The following is a 16,296-nucleotide window of genomic DNA, read 5'->3' on the forward strand; positions in this document are numbered from 1 at the left end:
GTGACAAGTCTAATTTCTATAGTATTGTGCATGAAACATGAACATGTGTTTGTTATGAGTGTCTGAGTTATATGTTATGGTATGTGTTGACATGTTATTGTATATGTATTTCATGGTTGATATGAATATATGCTATGTTATGATGATATGATAAGAAATTATATGAATATAAAAGAGAAGTTATGTGATAAGAACTTTAAGATAAATATAGAAATGGAATATAAGATTATGCGAATACATGATATGGGATAAATTAGGTAATAATATGGGAATACGGTAAAAAGTGAGTTTAGAAGAAATGATGGGAATGAAGTACTCAAGTGTAAAGGTTATATAAACAATAAGAATGTGAGTTGGGTAAGTGAATAGTGGTATGAACATTTATGTGAAATAGTAAAATAGAATTATATCATTGAAATAGAATTGAAACAAGATAGATAATATTGGCCTATATGATGATATGAGACTTGAACATAAGTGATAATAGAAACATATAAGATGAGTTAGATGGGAAATATACATATGCTTAAATAAAATTATGATATATGGGTTGTATGATGGAAATCTACGTAATCATATTAGAACGTTATATGTACTATATGAATTGAATTAGGTAAATAGATTAGATTAGTATATAAATGAAATAATAGAAGTGATATATGTTTATGAGTGTGACAGATGTGATATGATCTAGGTGAATATCATAGAATGAGGTATAAGCTATATGATATGAGATAAGTTATTTTATACATATATGATATAAGCTATTAATCAGGACATATGAGATTATGAGAAGGAGAATATAAATGATGTGAATACAAGTATAGGAAAAATGATATATATATATATATATATATAGATAAATTATATGAATACACATTTAGATGATGAAATGATGGATTATATGAACATGTGAATATCTATATATATAGGATAAGACATAAAAATAAGATATAAACATTGTGACAAGAAATGTAAAATAGTATGAAAAGTGAATATGAGCTACGTGATATGTGAAAGTGATTTACGTGTTTATACGTATGTGTGATTCAACTTATGTGACATAATCTACGTGCTATGTGAAAGTGAACTACGTGCTTATGTGAAAATGTGAAATGACATAAATGATTATGCACATGTTATGTGTCATGAGAGCTAGGGTATAGTTGGCATGCCAAGAGTTGAGGGTCTACGCGGTCCTTCGGGATATATATGTATATGATTCTTAAGGAATGATATGTGGTCCTTAGGGACAACCTTATATGGCACTTCGGTGCATTTCTAAGCGGCACTACGGTGCAATTCTACGTGGCACTTCGGTGCATTTATACGAGCTGTGGTGACATCATTAGTGCACAACCTCTATAGACTCATATATCTATAGTTCTCACATGTGTACATGGGCTAATAAGAAAAACAACAAATATATTACATGTGATTTGTATGCTTTTGTGATATGAATGGTATTATATGATTTATATGATGATATGTGTATTGTATGATTAAATGAGGCAAATGTTGGTTAAAATGCTAGGTATAAGAGGATATGTATTAAGTGATATAAACAATAAGAATATTGATAATGAAATAAGGCTAATGATGGAAATGATGAGTGATGAATATATATGTGTATATGTTTTTATATGTAATGATATGAATTGCATATATGTTATAGGGATTTTGTAACATCCCAAATTAGGGTCAGTGACTAAATTGCAAATTTTGAAAGTTTTGTGTTCAATTTAGAAATGAAATTTAAAAGTCTTGGGATTTAAGTAAAGAATTTTAATATTGGATTAAATAGCAAAGATGGATGAACTAAAGGGGCAAAATGGTCTTTTCATGGGAAAGATTTTTATCTTCCCTTTTTTAGTATTATAAACGTGGGAAAATGAGAGAGTTCCAGACTTCTCTTCTTCATTCTCTTCTTTTCCACCGTGAAGCCATAAGCAAAGGTAAGATCTCTTGTTAGTTGATATTTAGTTGAATTTAGGATTTGGTTATGATTATTGGATGATAATTAAGCTTAAGGAAAGCTTAAATCATCTTAAAAGCAAAGGATGGTGGAATTAGGAGAGATTAAAGATTTTGAGTTTTTGAATGAAATCTTGAAATAAAGTTGATAAGTTGAATTTTAAGTTGAATTTGACTTGTCAATAGTTGAATTAAGAGATTTGGAGTGATAGAAAGGAATTTAGAACATGTTGAAATTTGAGTATAATTATTGAATTTCATTAAGAGGATACGATTTTGAGAATTAAGATGGGTTAAACGAGTACAAATGGGCTTAAGTATGTGTGTTTGAGTTTAGTATATAAAAGAGGTTGAAATATGAAGTGTTTAAGATGAAATGAAGTAAATTTCGTGTTGAAAATATGATTTCTGGGCTAGGGGAATCGGTACCCATTCAAGGGGTATCGATACCCCCTCAATCGAACCAGAAATTCCAGAATCTCATAGGGGAACCAATTCCCCCACAGGAGGGAACTGATTCCCCCTTAAAGGAAAATTGTGAATATGAGTTTAATAAGTTCGTTTAATAAGTTCGTTTAAGTTTCTAGTATCCAATTACAAGGGAATTGAAGTATTGTGGTATATTAAAAAAATATGAAAATATTACTAAGTTTAATGATGTTAAACCCTATGAGTAGAAGTTATATGATTATAAGTAACATGATTATATGATCACAAGATATGATACATGATATGAGATATATGAAAGAGAAAATATATGTTATATGAAATATTATATGACTATGCGATTATATGGAAATGTTCTACGCGTAAGTGAACCATGAGTTTATATGTATATGGGATATGTGATTTATATGACGATGAGCTATGTGAAAGAACTACATGACTATGTGTATATGTGAATGTATTTTAACATAAATATTAATGCCCATGTTATGTGTCATGAGAGCTAGGGGTATAGTTGGCATGCCAAGAGTCGAGGGTTTACGCGGTCCTTCGGGACATATATGTATTCTTTGGAACATGTGTGAAGTCTGGTGAGACACATACTTGATCCCTAGTATATGTATATGATTCTTAAGGAATGATATGTGGTCCTTATGGACATTATTATATGGCACTACGGTGCAATTCTACGCGGCACTTCGGTGCAATTCTACGTGGCACTTCGGTGCAATTATACGAGCTGTGGTGACAGCATAGTGCACAACCTCTATAGACTCACATATCTATAGTTCTCACATGTGTACATGGGCTTTGAAAAGAGAACATAATTTTTATATAATGATATGTGTATTTCTCGTGACATGGTAGAAGTGCATATATGTCATGGTGATATGAGATGCTATGCGTTTATTTATTATATGATTATAGAAATTAGTAACGTATTGTGGCATATTAAAAAATATATAATATGTTTATATTCATTATATGCTCATATGACGGAATTGAAGTAATGACAAGGGAATTAGTAAGGATAAACAGGTTGGTGATATGAGAACAATGTATGTGATATATGTATATGATGTGTGATATGAATTGCATGATATGATATATGTGTGATAGGGGTTATGGTATCTGTTACATAATATACATGAATATATGTTGATGTATATGTAAATGAGTTGTATAATTTGATAGCATAAAACAATCATGCATGATTAGTGGGTATGAATTCCATTAGATGTGTTTTCTTTATGCGTCACTGAGTCATCGACTTAGCGTGTGAGTGTTTCACAAGCAGGTTACAAAAAGTGAATATAGAAGCTGTGAGGAGCAATACAGGTCAGCATCTCCCTTACAAGATTTCAGATCAGAAAATAGATGAGTTAAATGATTTTTGTTATTTTGAATATAGTTGGCATGTACTAATTGATTGAGTTAAATATGCTCTGATCGATTTTGGTTATTGTGGTCAAATTATGTAACTAAACTGCTTTTACTTTAATGAAAGCTTTAAATTTTCTTTGAATTTTGTCAAGAGTCAAAGTTTGAAAAGTCAATGTGACACCTCGGACTCGTATCCGGGTTAGGTACGGGTTGGGGGTGTTACAGATTTGTTACATGAATAAGGGTATGAGTGATAGTAGTAATTGTTCATGCATGATTACAAGCTATAGTTATAATTTTATGTTTATTGCCTCACTAAGTCATCGACTTAGCGTGTGATTATTTCACACGTAGGTTACAGAAGTGAGAAGAGTAAAGAGCAATGTGGAGCAAGACATGTCAGTTCTCATTACCAAAGGTCAGATCAGAAGAAAGGTGAATAATATGTATTTTAATACATAAAGTTCTAGTTGGCATGTATTTAAATAATATATTGTATAAGCTCTGAATAGTTCAATAAAAGTTTTGAATAAGTTATATGTAATAATAAATTTTAATTACTCACTATTTTATACAAGTAAAGGTTTTTGAAAAGTCAATATGACACTTCGGACTCGGATCCGGGTCGGATACGGGTTGGGGGTGTTATACGAACTTTCTGCACATATGTATGGGGTTGATTATGAAGTAATGTACGAGCCTGAATTTTCGGATCTCCCTGATATTGGCAACTATGGACTTCAGTCATCAGTCAATGACGGTGATTTACATATTGGAATAGAATTCGCATCGAAAGAGGGAGCAATGATGACAATAAAGAGTTACAATATTCGTAACTCAGTTCAGTATCGAGTTGATCGATCTACCATGGAGAAATATGTCTGCTACTGTGTCCAACGTGACAACGGATGTAAATGGATGGTCTGTGTATCAAAGAGGAAGAGCAAGAACAATTTATGGGAACTAACTAGATACAACAGTCCTCATACGTATTGTGCAAGAGGTATAAACCAAGATCATCCCAACTTGGACTCCAACATCATTTGCCAAGCAATCATGCCCATTGTGAAACAAAGCTCTCATATAGCTGTTGCATTGTTGATTTCTGCTATACAGTCACAATATGGGTACACCGTCTCCTATAAAAAACTTGGTTGGCAAAACATAATGCTATTGTCAAACTTCATGGTGAATGGGATTCCTCTTACAATGAGCTGCCCAATTGGTTTCATGTTATGTAAAGACTTAATCTCGGGACAATTATTGAGTTCGAAACTCAACATCATTACGTGTATGATCGAGTGGTTCGCGATCGCTACCAATTCTATTGTGTCTTTTGGACTTACCCCCAGTGTATTAATGCAGTGAAGTATTGTAAATCATTTGTCCAAATTGATAGTACTTTCTTGTATGGGAAATACAAACAAGCTTTATTATTGTTCTAGTCCAAGATGGTAACCGCAATATTCTTCTTGTTGCGTTTGTCCTCGTTCAAGGAGAATACACTGAGTCTTGGGATTTTTTCCTTAAAATTTTAAGTTTATATGTTGTCACAAGGGAACGAGTATGCATTATTTCAGACCGAGAAGCCGGGATAAAAGCAGCAATGGACTCTTTGGGTCCAATGTGGAAACCTCCACATGATCAACATCGTTATTGTGTCCGTCATATTGCTGCAAACTATTATGGAAAATACAAGAAGAACGATGAACGTCAGTTAGTCGTGCGCATGGGTATGTTACTTTTTTCCAAATTTTCAATCATTTTCATATTACTTATTTATACTTCATGTTAACTATTACATATTCTTAATGGCTTAGGTTTCGAACTCTTACCTCAAAGGTTTGAGTCTATGCTACAAGAATTGTTTGGCAAAAATAAGAAGGGGTACGAGTACATTATGGACATCAGCAAAGAAATGTGGACAAATACATATGACGGGGGGTATCGCTATGGCATATGACAACCAACTTAGCTGAAATAATCAATTCAACCTTAAAGGGGCGCGTCATTTACCAGTCACCGGCGTTAGTCAAAATGACTTATTTTCGTTTGGGTCAACTCTTTGCAAAGCTCGGTGGACAAGCTCTTACTTGGATGCAGAACGACCATATTTACCACCCAAGACTAGTAACTGATTTACAGAAAAAAGTGGTTGCATCAAATGGGATATTGGTTACAAATTTTTCTCGCACCCGTGAATTATTTCGTGTAACCGAAATGCCACGTCCGCTGCAAGGGATTGAATCTAACTCTTTCAGAGTTAATCTGCAAGAGATGTGGTGTGATTGTGGTTTCTTTCAAGCACTCAAATATCTATGCTCTCATGTCATTGCAACTTGCTCACATTCGTATTTAGACTACAAAAATTATGTTGATCTCGTATACCAACTTTCACAAGTATTCAAGGTATATGAATTTGAGTTTCCGCCCATAGGTAACGAAAGAGACCTAGATGAGATTCAAACTTGGCTTGCAATTGTACCAGATCCGTTGCTATTGAGGGACTCAGGTCGTCCAAAATCGACTAAAATACATTGTGATATGGATATTCGGGAGAAGTCAACAAAACAAAAAAGATGTAGGCATTGCAGAAACATCGGGCACAATAGAAAAAATATTTAAATTATATTTTCAATGAAAGTTTTTGTTTCTAATATTTAAATGTAATTGTATTTTCTATAATTTCTAAATGTATGTACACCTAAATAAATTATATTTTTTAAAAATTAGTATTTAAAAATTATTTTATGATATTTGGTTAATATTCTATAAATTATTTTTATTGGTAATTTTTTAAAATGATTAATTATAATTATTGAATATAATAATTAATATTATTTATTATAAAAAATTATTATTAATTTTAAAATATTATAATAATTCTACCTTCTAATTAGAGAAAAGAATATTAAATTAAACAAATTAAAAGTTAGAAAAAAAAACTTTATGTATACGATGACACATATCATGTTCTAATTGGAGGATTAATTTATTAAATGAAATTAAAATTAAGATTAAATTGATAAAATATATAAGTATTAAAGATTAAATGTGTAATTATACTAATTTTATTAACTGATGCATCAATATTTCCATTAAATATTGACAACAGATGACTTGATTGATAACATTTAAATAATTAAGTGATAAGATTAATAGATCGATAATCAAAATAGAAAAAAAATAATAGATAAATAACCATATGTGTAATATTATAATTTCATACATTTTTCCTAGAACTACAATACGATCAAAGCTGGTTTTCATCTATTGTTTCATTGTCCGAGGGTCGAACACTGTATAGTTCCATCCAATTAATGTCGCGTGGAATGGGCGAATGCCAAAATCCCTGAAACATATAACATTTTAACCTAAATTCACTCCACCTTTAACACACATTTAAAAAATACATTCGATAATTCTTAAATTATAACTGAAACACTTTACATAATATATTACTAATTTATAATAATAATAAAATTAAATCTTTATTAAAAAAACAGCGTGGCATCTGACTCAACAAAATCCCGTGAAAGCACGTTCCCAGGGATGCGCCTTACCCGCGTGGCATCCCAGTCAGCTAAAACCCAGGTAAAGCGCGTCCTCAGGGATGCGCCTTTGTGCCACCTCAACCGAAAGGGTGTTACTTCGGGAAATATTGGTCAAACGGTGTTAGATGAGGCATATTAAGTTCAAAGGGTGTCCGTTAGATCAAATCGCCTACAACCGACGCCCCGTTTTTGACTTCTCTCCCTTCTTATAAGTTTATTTAAATTAGAATGCACACCAATTCATTATTTTTTTCTCCATAAATTATTTTTTAAATAAATAAAACACTATCACGTATTTAGTTCCTCTAGTACTCAAGGAATGCCTTGCTTGAATTGTGGTTAGTCTTAACTCTTACATATGTGAAATTGAGCTACTTCTTCAATCCAAGAATCTTATTTGTCTGAAAAAACTAAAACAAAATCTATTGGTGCAGAATGCATTCCCTATACACACTCAAGAAGACCCAACCACCATATGATATGATATCACCATCCCAACTATTAGACTTCATTGCCTTAAAAAATTAGGATTTGTTTGTTTTCTCATTTTGGGTTTATATCGTTCTTTATAAATCAGATTAACTTTTTTCTTGAAATTTATTTAACTGACGACGACACTAATTTTAGTGTTGAGTTCTTGGATCCAAGAATCTTATTTGCCTGAAAAATCTATAGTAAAATCTAGTGGTGCAAAATGTATTCCTTATACATTCTAGAAGACCAAACAAACATATTATATCACCATCCAATTGTTAGACTTTACTGCCTTAAAAAATGTGTCGTTTTGTCCTTTTTAAGGGTTTATGTTGTTCTCTATAAATCAGGTCAACTTTTTTTTCAATTTTATTTAGCTGGTGACTACTCCAGTTTTAATGTTAAGTTCTTAATCCAAGAATCTTATTTTCCTGAAAAACAACAGCAAAATGTATTGGTGCAAAATGTATTCCCTGTACATAGTCTAGAAGACCGAATGAGCATATGTTATCACCATCCCAACTATTAGACTTCACTTCCTTAAAAAAAACTAGGATTTGTGTTGTTTTCTTGGTTTTTTTTTCCTTTTTAGGGTTTATGTCGTTCACTATAAATCATATCAACTTTTCTTAAATTCTGTTTAGTTGGTTCACGAGCACCAGTTCTCTTTTTTTCTTTTAGTTTTTTAATAAGAATAAATATATTTTTGTGATATGTTTTTTGTTTTTGTAGCACGTTTTTTTTTTATTTTTTTCCTCGATTGATTGGTCGTTCTTTTTATTTTATGTTTTCTTAGGGTTGGATTTGATGACATCACAACTGATCAAGATGACGCTTATTTGCAATATTTGGTGATCTTCCATGTTTTGGACCCTCAAATTGAATTTGGATACGCGTTTTAGCGCTCGTGGATAGTTTTTCACGACGTTTGGCTCTGATTTACAGTTCTCGATGGTTTTTCAATAGTTTAATCATCTTTTGTGGTTCGTTTGCCGATGCAGTCAGATTTGTTTGTATATATTTCTCGTTCGAGTCTTTTGGTTGATTTTTTTAACCTTTTTCATGTATGGTCCTTCTATGATATAATGTAGCTAGTAGTAGAAATATAACAATCTGAGACGTAAAGAAAATAAAAATCAAATATTTTATTGATAATCAAATAGAAAGGTTCATGATAAAAAAACTTGATTTCTGATTAAATAACAAACTGAAAACATCATGTTGAGGTTTGTAGCTACACAATTTCCTTAAAAAAAAGTTTATTCGCATCGTCCATGTCATGCAGGTGTGCCCCTAACCCCGATGGGTTCAACAAGTTTGGATTTGCATCCCTTGCTCTTGTACACAAGACATAATTTCAACCTAAGTCATTTAATGACTAGTAAGTGAGTTGGTGTATATAAACCATTCCCATGTTTGTTATCCTACCAATGTAGGATATGAGTTATCCATTTTCCTTACACCACACAATTCAAAAGTATCCACTTTGAGCATCGATTTCTCATTTATCATTCAACCGTTCTGAGCATACAAGATACTGTGAAAAAATATCATGAAATTGAATATGAAGAAGTAAATTCATTATAGAATCTCCATCTATACCCATAGAAAATATGACTTAAAGTTTTCAATTTATCACAACTTTTCCAATAGTTAATTCCTTATGTTAATGTTATTGGAAAATATCTAAACTATATATTTAGTTTAGTAATTGTAAATTCTTATTTTAATTTGGGATATTTTCAATATTTTAATAAAACTAGCCGCTTCATATGTATATTAAGAACATGCGATTTTTAATGGTGTAACTTGAAAGCTTTGTCTCCACTTAGAGTCTCTCAACATCCGGTGAGTCTTTCGTTCGTCATCGGCGACAATGTTCATTTGATGTGTGTAACTGGTGACATCTCTCTGTTTTCTTACTCAATTGGCTAGTGAAGTAATTTGATTCATACAATTTTTTTTTAATTTTCTGGTTCCTTTAATCAACTTAATGCATACTTCTGATTCATCATTTGCTCCATTTTAATACCATTATTCATCTCTCTAATGTGTTCCAAATTCTGATGAGCTTGCTTTTATTCAGGATTGGCTGATAGTTTTAGTTAGTTGGTTTGAAGTTAATTGATATGGATGATTTTGGAAAGTGGTAATGATTTATGTCGGTTGATCTTTACCTTCAATTGACTACTGCATTCCTGACTGGAAATACTGAGGTGTGGAAGGTGAATTTGAATGATATTAGAAACTTAGCAATAGTTGGGTGAGTAAATGAGTAATTTAATTTATTCCCTTTATTTATTCCCATTCAACCCTAAGCTCAAAAACAGAAGGAAAACCAGGCGATACTGGATGGCTTTGACTCTTGCGTCAAGTCATGGCTGAAGACTTAGGCAATTGAGGGTACAAATAATTCCCGTAAACCATATCCTTGCATTTCAGAGAAAAAAAATAGAAGAAAGGGAAAAGTAAATGGAGGCATGGAGTTGGCTATGTTTGAAACGCTGTTTCACGGTTTGTTTTGCTGCCATCTCCTTTCTTGTCGTGCTTGTTTCTTCTTCTTCTGTTCGTTCTAATTCTCTTCCCCTCGGAATTCACCCATTAGGTATTCCAATTTCCAAACCCCTTTTCATCATTTTTCTTAGTATTATCTTTAGTGATTTAATCGAATATGTTGATAAATGAATAGATGCCAAGTATTTTGCTGCGGAGGTTATCAAGTGTAAGGATGGTTCCAAATCATTTACCAGAGATCGTCTTAACGACAACTTCTGTGACTGCTTTGACGGCACTGACGAGCCTGGTATTCTCTTCTCCTGCCAAATCCATCGCTTTTACTGTTTTAATTTGCACTAAATGTATTGTCTTTGCGCTAGAATTGGTGTTTTCATCATATTGTTTTAATGCTGTAGCTGGGAAGACATCCACAGTACAAAATTCTACCTGTCAATGACATTTGCCTGCATTGATTTAATTTCTTGATTATGTGCATTCATATGGCAATTGCCAAGTACATTGGTGATTAATTCTTTTCAAGATTAGGATTGCCTTTTTTAATTTTTCTATTTTGTTTTCTGACTTGTTGAGTCTCTTGGCTGCCTTATTTGTTTGTGCAGGGACTTCAGCTTGCCCTGCAGGCAAATTTTATTGTAGGAATGTAGGAAGTATACCTCGATTCATTTTTTCTTCTCGAGTTAATGATCGTTTTTGCGGTGAGTGTTATTCCAACTTTATTTTTGTTAACCTTTGTTTATAATCTTTTTAGATTTGATCATTTTTGTAAACATGGATTGATGTTTCAAGCAGGAAACTAAACAATGTTTAAGGAAATGTTTCTTTTTGCATGGACTAGGATAGCTAGTGGTTCTGATAATGTGAGAGGCTCCTTTGTATTCCGCCATCTTAATCTTTAGCTCTCTAATATAGAATAGAAAGAATACCTTGGATTGAATCTTTGCTATGCCTTTTTCTTCTCATTCTTTTTAATTTTCTATAACGGACCAACTCTGAAACCAAAAACTAGATTCTAACCCCATACTCTTATAATATTTGAATGTTATACTGTCACTACCTGGTCCTATTGCTTCACAACATATTTAAGCTCTTTATTCTTTTCCAAACTCTTGATCTTCTAATGAGATAGTTTTGCATCTTTAGATTTTCAGTTTAAGTGTTGTACTGAATTCCGTGATTCTGAGCCTAATGTATATCAACCTTGGCAAGATTTTCTATTATTTGGTTTTTTGTTAAATATATGTCATCTTTCAGATTGCTGTGACGGAAGCGATGAACATGATGGTGGCATCATATGTCCCAATACATGCATCATGGGTGGTAATGTCGAGTACAAAACTGAAAATTATATTTCTACAACTACTTATATGGATGCTACTAAAACGAAGGAAGTGAAGAGTGGGATTAATTTAGAAGATTTGATCCAGACAGTTGCAGGTATTGAATATGATTTATGACACTGATTTGGTCATGATGGGTTGTTTGACTTATAAATCTCACTTCAAATGTATGTTCCAATTTCATGCATCAACTCTTCAATCCCACCCCTATGCATACCCCTTTGTTTTGTAATATGGTTAATTACACATTTGGTACTGAAACTATAACAAAAAGGGTCAAGTTGGTACTGGAAGTTTTAATTGCTTGCAATTAAAAAGAGGGGGGGGGGAAACTGTGTCAATGACATGTTACAAAAAATGCCATGTCATTTTTATTTTTGACTTTTTTCTTTAATTTTTAAGTTCCAAATTCTTAAAACAAACAAATTATGTAGAGAAAGGCACTGAGAGATAAGAGTGGGGGAGAATCTGCTGATTTTGGTAGAGTGGTATTGATTTGTCTCTATTCCGGTATATCAGCAATGAACAAACGACCAAGCATATATATGTATGCCTAAAATGGTGAAAAACAACCAAGAAGATGAGTGCACTGAGTATTATTTTAATAACTAATGAAGTTAGATTTGATATTTGCTTAATGTAATACCAAATGTGTGTTTAATGCAGTATATAATGCACATTAAGAATGGGGTTGTCTGTCAGTGAATTCCCCCTTTCCCTACATGCATTTCAGATTATTTTTTCTAGTAACTGTTCATTCAAAGTATGCTGAACATATCTTATGGAGACCTCTAGCTTCATCTTTTGTATTTTGATGGTGAGAAATAAGAAAGTCCAACCGGAAAAAATTTCAAGGTTTATACACGTTTATCATGTTATTTATGTTTCTATTGGACTCGTAAATCTCATTCATGATGTATAATTTACTTTTCCTCATTTGGAATGACAAAAAATGTGGGTTGGTGAATGTAGGTTTGAAGATGATAACAGTGGCGGAAGTGGTTGTTGGTGGTTTTCTGGTTATTAAATGGATATTGTATAAGCGTGTCAAGTCTAGGAGAAGGCATCATAGATGAAGGAATCTGATCCAAATCCAATTCTTCTACTTCCATTTTGTTTAATATATTAGAACGGATGCATGTTGAGGAAGCCGTCTGTTTCTGACGTTGGTGCATTAAATTGCATCAACTTCAGCTCGTTGCGAACCTTACAACAGAGATTGTTCTTGGTGCACCGATAGATATTCGGACATGTATATAAATCCTTCATAGACCTTGCAAAATATATGGAAAATTTTCACTAAATGTTTGCTTTCTTGAGGTCTCAATTTCGAGCAGCTACGTCTGTAAGGCGTGTGTGCGTTGTCAATGAGGAAGTAAGATTATAGACAAATACTACCTTGTGATTAGAGGTGCAAAAAAATTCGAATATTCGATTTTGCGCAAAAAAATATCCAAAACCAAATTTGGGAAAAAACGGTTTTTTTAACCGGATCGGATTTTTTTAAACCGGTTATTTTAACTGGTTTGGGAAAAAAACCTAGACCGGTTTTTATCCGGAAAAAAACTCGGTCTGGGTTTAAAAATTAGCCGTTAATATAGTCATTGGGGGGTTTTGTGACCGTTTTTTATCGTTTTTTCTTAAAAAAATTATCATTTTACCACCTTAAACATGTATAAATAGGTTGGGGATGTATTTGGTTGATTACAACTTTCTCAAATCTTATTACACAACACCTAAACATCTCTCAAATCTTATTTTTGTAATTTTTTGTTCATCATGAGTAACACGGCTGAATCTTCCGTCGGGGGAAACCTTGAAGTCGTGAGAGTGATCGAACATACTCGAAACATAGATATTTGAGATCACTACGATTTATGTGAGATGTCAAATGGCTCGAGGAGGGCACGTTGTAAACTTTGTCTAAAGTTGCTTGCACCAGAAGGAAACACAACGTTGAATAACCATTTGATAAAATCATGCAAGGCACTTCGCTCAAGATCGGATCCAAGTCAATCGAATCTTACACCGCAAGGTGGTTTTTTGTTTACGACAACGAAAAATTACGAGAAGTGTTTACAAAGTTCGTGATTGCAAAAGCATTGTCGTTCGACCACTTTGATGATGAAGATTTCACGGCAATAATTCAACAACTAATACAACCACGTTATACTCAAGTAAGTCGTACTACCCTTAGAAGAGATGCTATAAAAATGTGGCGTACGGCGAGGGAAAAATGATTTTAGGATTCCAAGAACATCGTTATGGTGTGTCGCTTACATGTGACGTTTGGAGTTCCCCTCATAATACCGGAAATTCTTTTTTTGCCATTACGGCACATTGGTTAGATCTAGATAATTGGCAAATGATGAAAAGAACAATCGCATTTGAATTATTCGGTGAGCCGCATACCGGTGCTAATTTATTTACACTTTTAAAAAGGGTAATTTGTCTTTATAAAGTAGAAAATAAAGTTTTTTCTATATCCTTTGATAACGCATCGAATAATACAAACGCGGTTCCAAGATTGAAAATATTACTTTCACCGATTTTAGAAGGTACGTTTTTTTCATACCCGTTGCGTTGTACACATAATTAATTTATTCGTGCAAGTCGGTTTGGAGGTTATTGAGCCGATTAGATTAGAATTTAAAGCAATGATAAAATCGGTTCTTTGTAACAACAACAAAAGACGAAATGATTATAAACGATTTTGTAAGTCGGTTAATAAAAAAACTTTGGGTCCTAATTTGGATTGTCCAACTCGTTGGAACTCAACTTGGATGATGATGCATACCGCCTTAAGGCAAAGGGAAACATTGCAAACATTTCACGATCGACTTTTCAAGAGGGGTCATGTCCCAAACATTTATCCGGATTCGAGTTGAGAAACTATAGCCAAAATAATCGATTTGCTTGGGGTTTTTAAAAATGCAACAACTTTTTTATCCGGTGTTTATTACCCTACTAGCCCGTTGGTTCTTAATCAAATATTTTTGTTGGCTACCCGACTAAATGACTTTGAATTTGAAACCGAAGTTTTTCAAGAAATTGGCTTTGCAATGAAAGAAAAACTTTTAAAATATTTTAAGGAGATACCCCCATTTTTACTTGTGTCGCCGCTTTAAACCTAACGTTAAATGTTGGCGGGTTGAAACACTAATTAAACAAATTGTGTTTGCTTTTAATCTAACCGATGATGAACCCAACTTTGTCCAAAACCAAATAAATTATTTTAACAAATGTTTTCGAGACATGTTTGCAATTTATTTAACTAAATACGGATCAAGTAGTGTAATACACGATCAAATGAGAACGAATGTGGAATCATATAGTAGACGTCCCAGTAACATAAATTTGTCACTTTTTAACACTCTTGTAATTGTAAATTCTCAATCCAAACTATCACGTACTACTACCCAAGTAGCGAGTTGGGAAATTACATGTCATGCGATTTTCTATCAAAAATGACATTTGAAGAGTTTGAAAGTTTAGATATTTTGGCTTGGTGGAAAGAAAAGGAAGCACAATTTCCGATTCTAGCCGCCATGGCCCGTGATTTACTAACCGTCCAAGCTTCTACGGTAGCTTCAAAATCCGCTTTTCTGTTAGTGGCAGGGTTATATTCGCAACGGAGATCAAGACTAAGTTCCGAGTCGGTGGAAGTATGCATTTGTTTGAAGGATTATTTGGACGGAGGGCTCGGAAGCAACATATCACCACCCTAGAAGATGCAATTGATGCCGATTTGAAAGCAAACTTACACATTGAAGAAGTCGAACTTGGAATATCCCCTCCAAACGAAGAAGGCGAAGATGATGAAGAAGATATGGCAATGTAGTTTATTTTTAAACTTTATTTCAATTATCGTAAACTTTGTTTCAATTATCGAACTTGTAAGTTTTTAAGTATTTGAATTTATCGAACTTGGAAGTTTTTAAGTATTTGAATTTATCGAACTTGGAAGTATTTAAGTATTTCAATTATCGTAAACTTTGTTGCAATTGATGACGATGTAATTTTAATAATATTAAAATCGGTTTTTTTATAATCGGTTTTTTAAAAAAACCGGTTTTTTCAAACCGAAACCGGTTAGAATATTCGGTCCTCCGAACCGGTTATTTTATAAACCGGTTATTTGTCTATGGGAAAAAACCGAATCGGATAAAAACCAATCCGGATCGGATTGAAATCCGGCTTCTGTGCATGTCTACTTGTGATCACCCCAAATTATTAAAAAAAAATATTTGTTTTTTGACCAATTGAAAAAAAATGATCACTCAATGGTTCTTTTGTTCATTATGAGAGATTTGCAGTCTCCATTGCAAGAAATGGATCCTCCTTTACTATTTGCCCTTTTAAAAGTATGGTAACACTTGGAATCTTCATTTTTCTTTGAAAAAAATGACATTTCAAAGTTGCCGCAGATATGTAGTGAAATTTTAAAAGAAAAAATATTGTTAACCTACACTTGGAGAAGAGTTGGTCGGTATCCATGAGATCAGCAACTGTAATTTTCCCACAATTGCTATTGTCTGATGCATCAAATTGGTTGCAGATCTGCAAAATATCTTTCTCTGAAATTTTTCCCATCTCCTTGAGCTTGTATA

The 16,296-nt window shown here is 32.9% G+C and overlaps 1 protein-coding gene across 1 annotated transcript; it reads left to right on the plus strand.

Annotated features, from left to right (window-relative positions):
• Window positions 1-10,169: 10,169 nt before the first annotated feature.
• LOC120140193 (glucosidase 2 subunit beta) lies at window positions 10,170-12,990 on the plus strand. The gene is made up of 5 exons (XM_039155207.1): window positions 10,170-10,437; window positions 10,522-10,635; window positions 10,949-11,044; window positions 11,601-11,783; window positions 12,659-12,990. Exons 1-5 carry the CDS (start codon window positions 10,305-10,307, stop codon window positions 12,760-12,762), a joined length of 630 nt encoding a protein of 209 aa, XP_039011138.1. The 5' UTR covers window positions 10,170-10,304; the 3' UTR covers window positions 12,763-12,990.
• Window positions 12,991-16,296: the final 3,306 nt, after the last annotated feature.

This window comes from Hibiscus syriacus, unplaced genomic scaffold (genome assembly GCF_006381635.1).
Source record: "Hibiscus syriacus cultivar Baekdansim isolate YM2019G1 unplaced genomic scaffold, ASM638163v2 tig00110783_pilon, whole genome shotgun sequence".
NCBI lineage: Eukaryota > Viridiplantae > Streptophyta > Magnoliopsida > Malvales > Malvaceae > Hibiscus > Hibiscus syriacus.

Bases quoted from the DNA above. Each gene is read 5' to 3' on its own strand.
- LOC120140193 (XM_039155207.1), top strand. From the start codon at position 10,305: ATGGAGGCATGGAGTTGGCTATGTTTGAAACGCTGTTTCACGGTTTGT. The intron at 10,636-10,948 runs GTATTCTCTTCT...TTGTTTGTGCAG, and splicing joins TGACGGCACTGACGAGCCTG to GGACTTCAGCTTGCCCTGCA. The intron at 11,784-12,658 runs GTATTGAATATG...TGGTGAATGTAG, and splicing joins TTTGATCCAGACAGTTGCAG to GTTTGAAGATGATAACAGTG.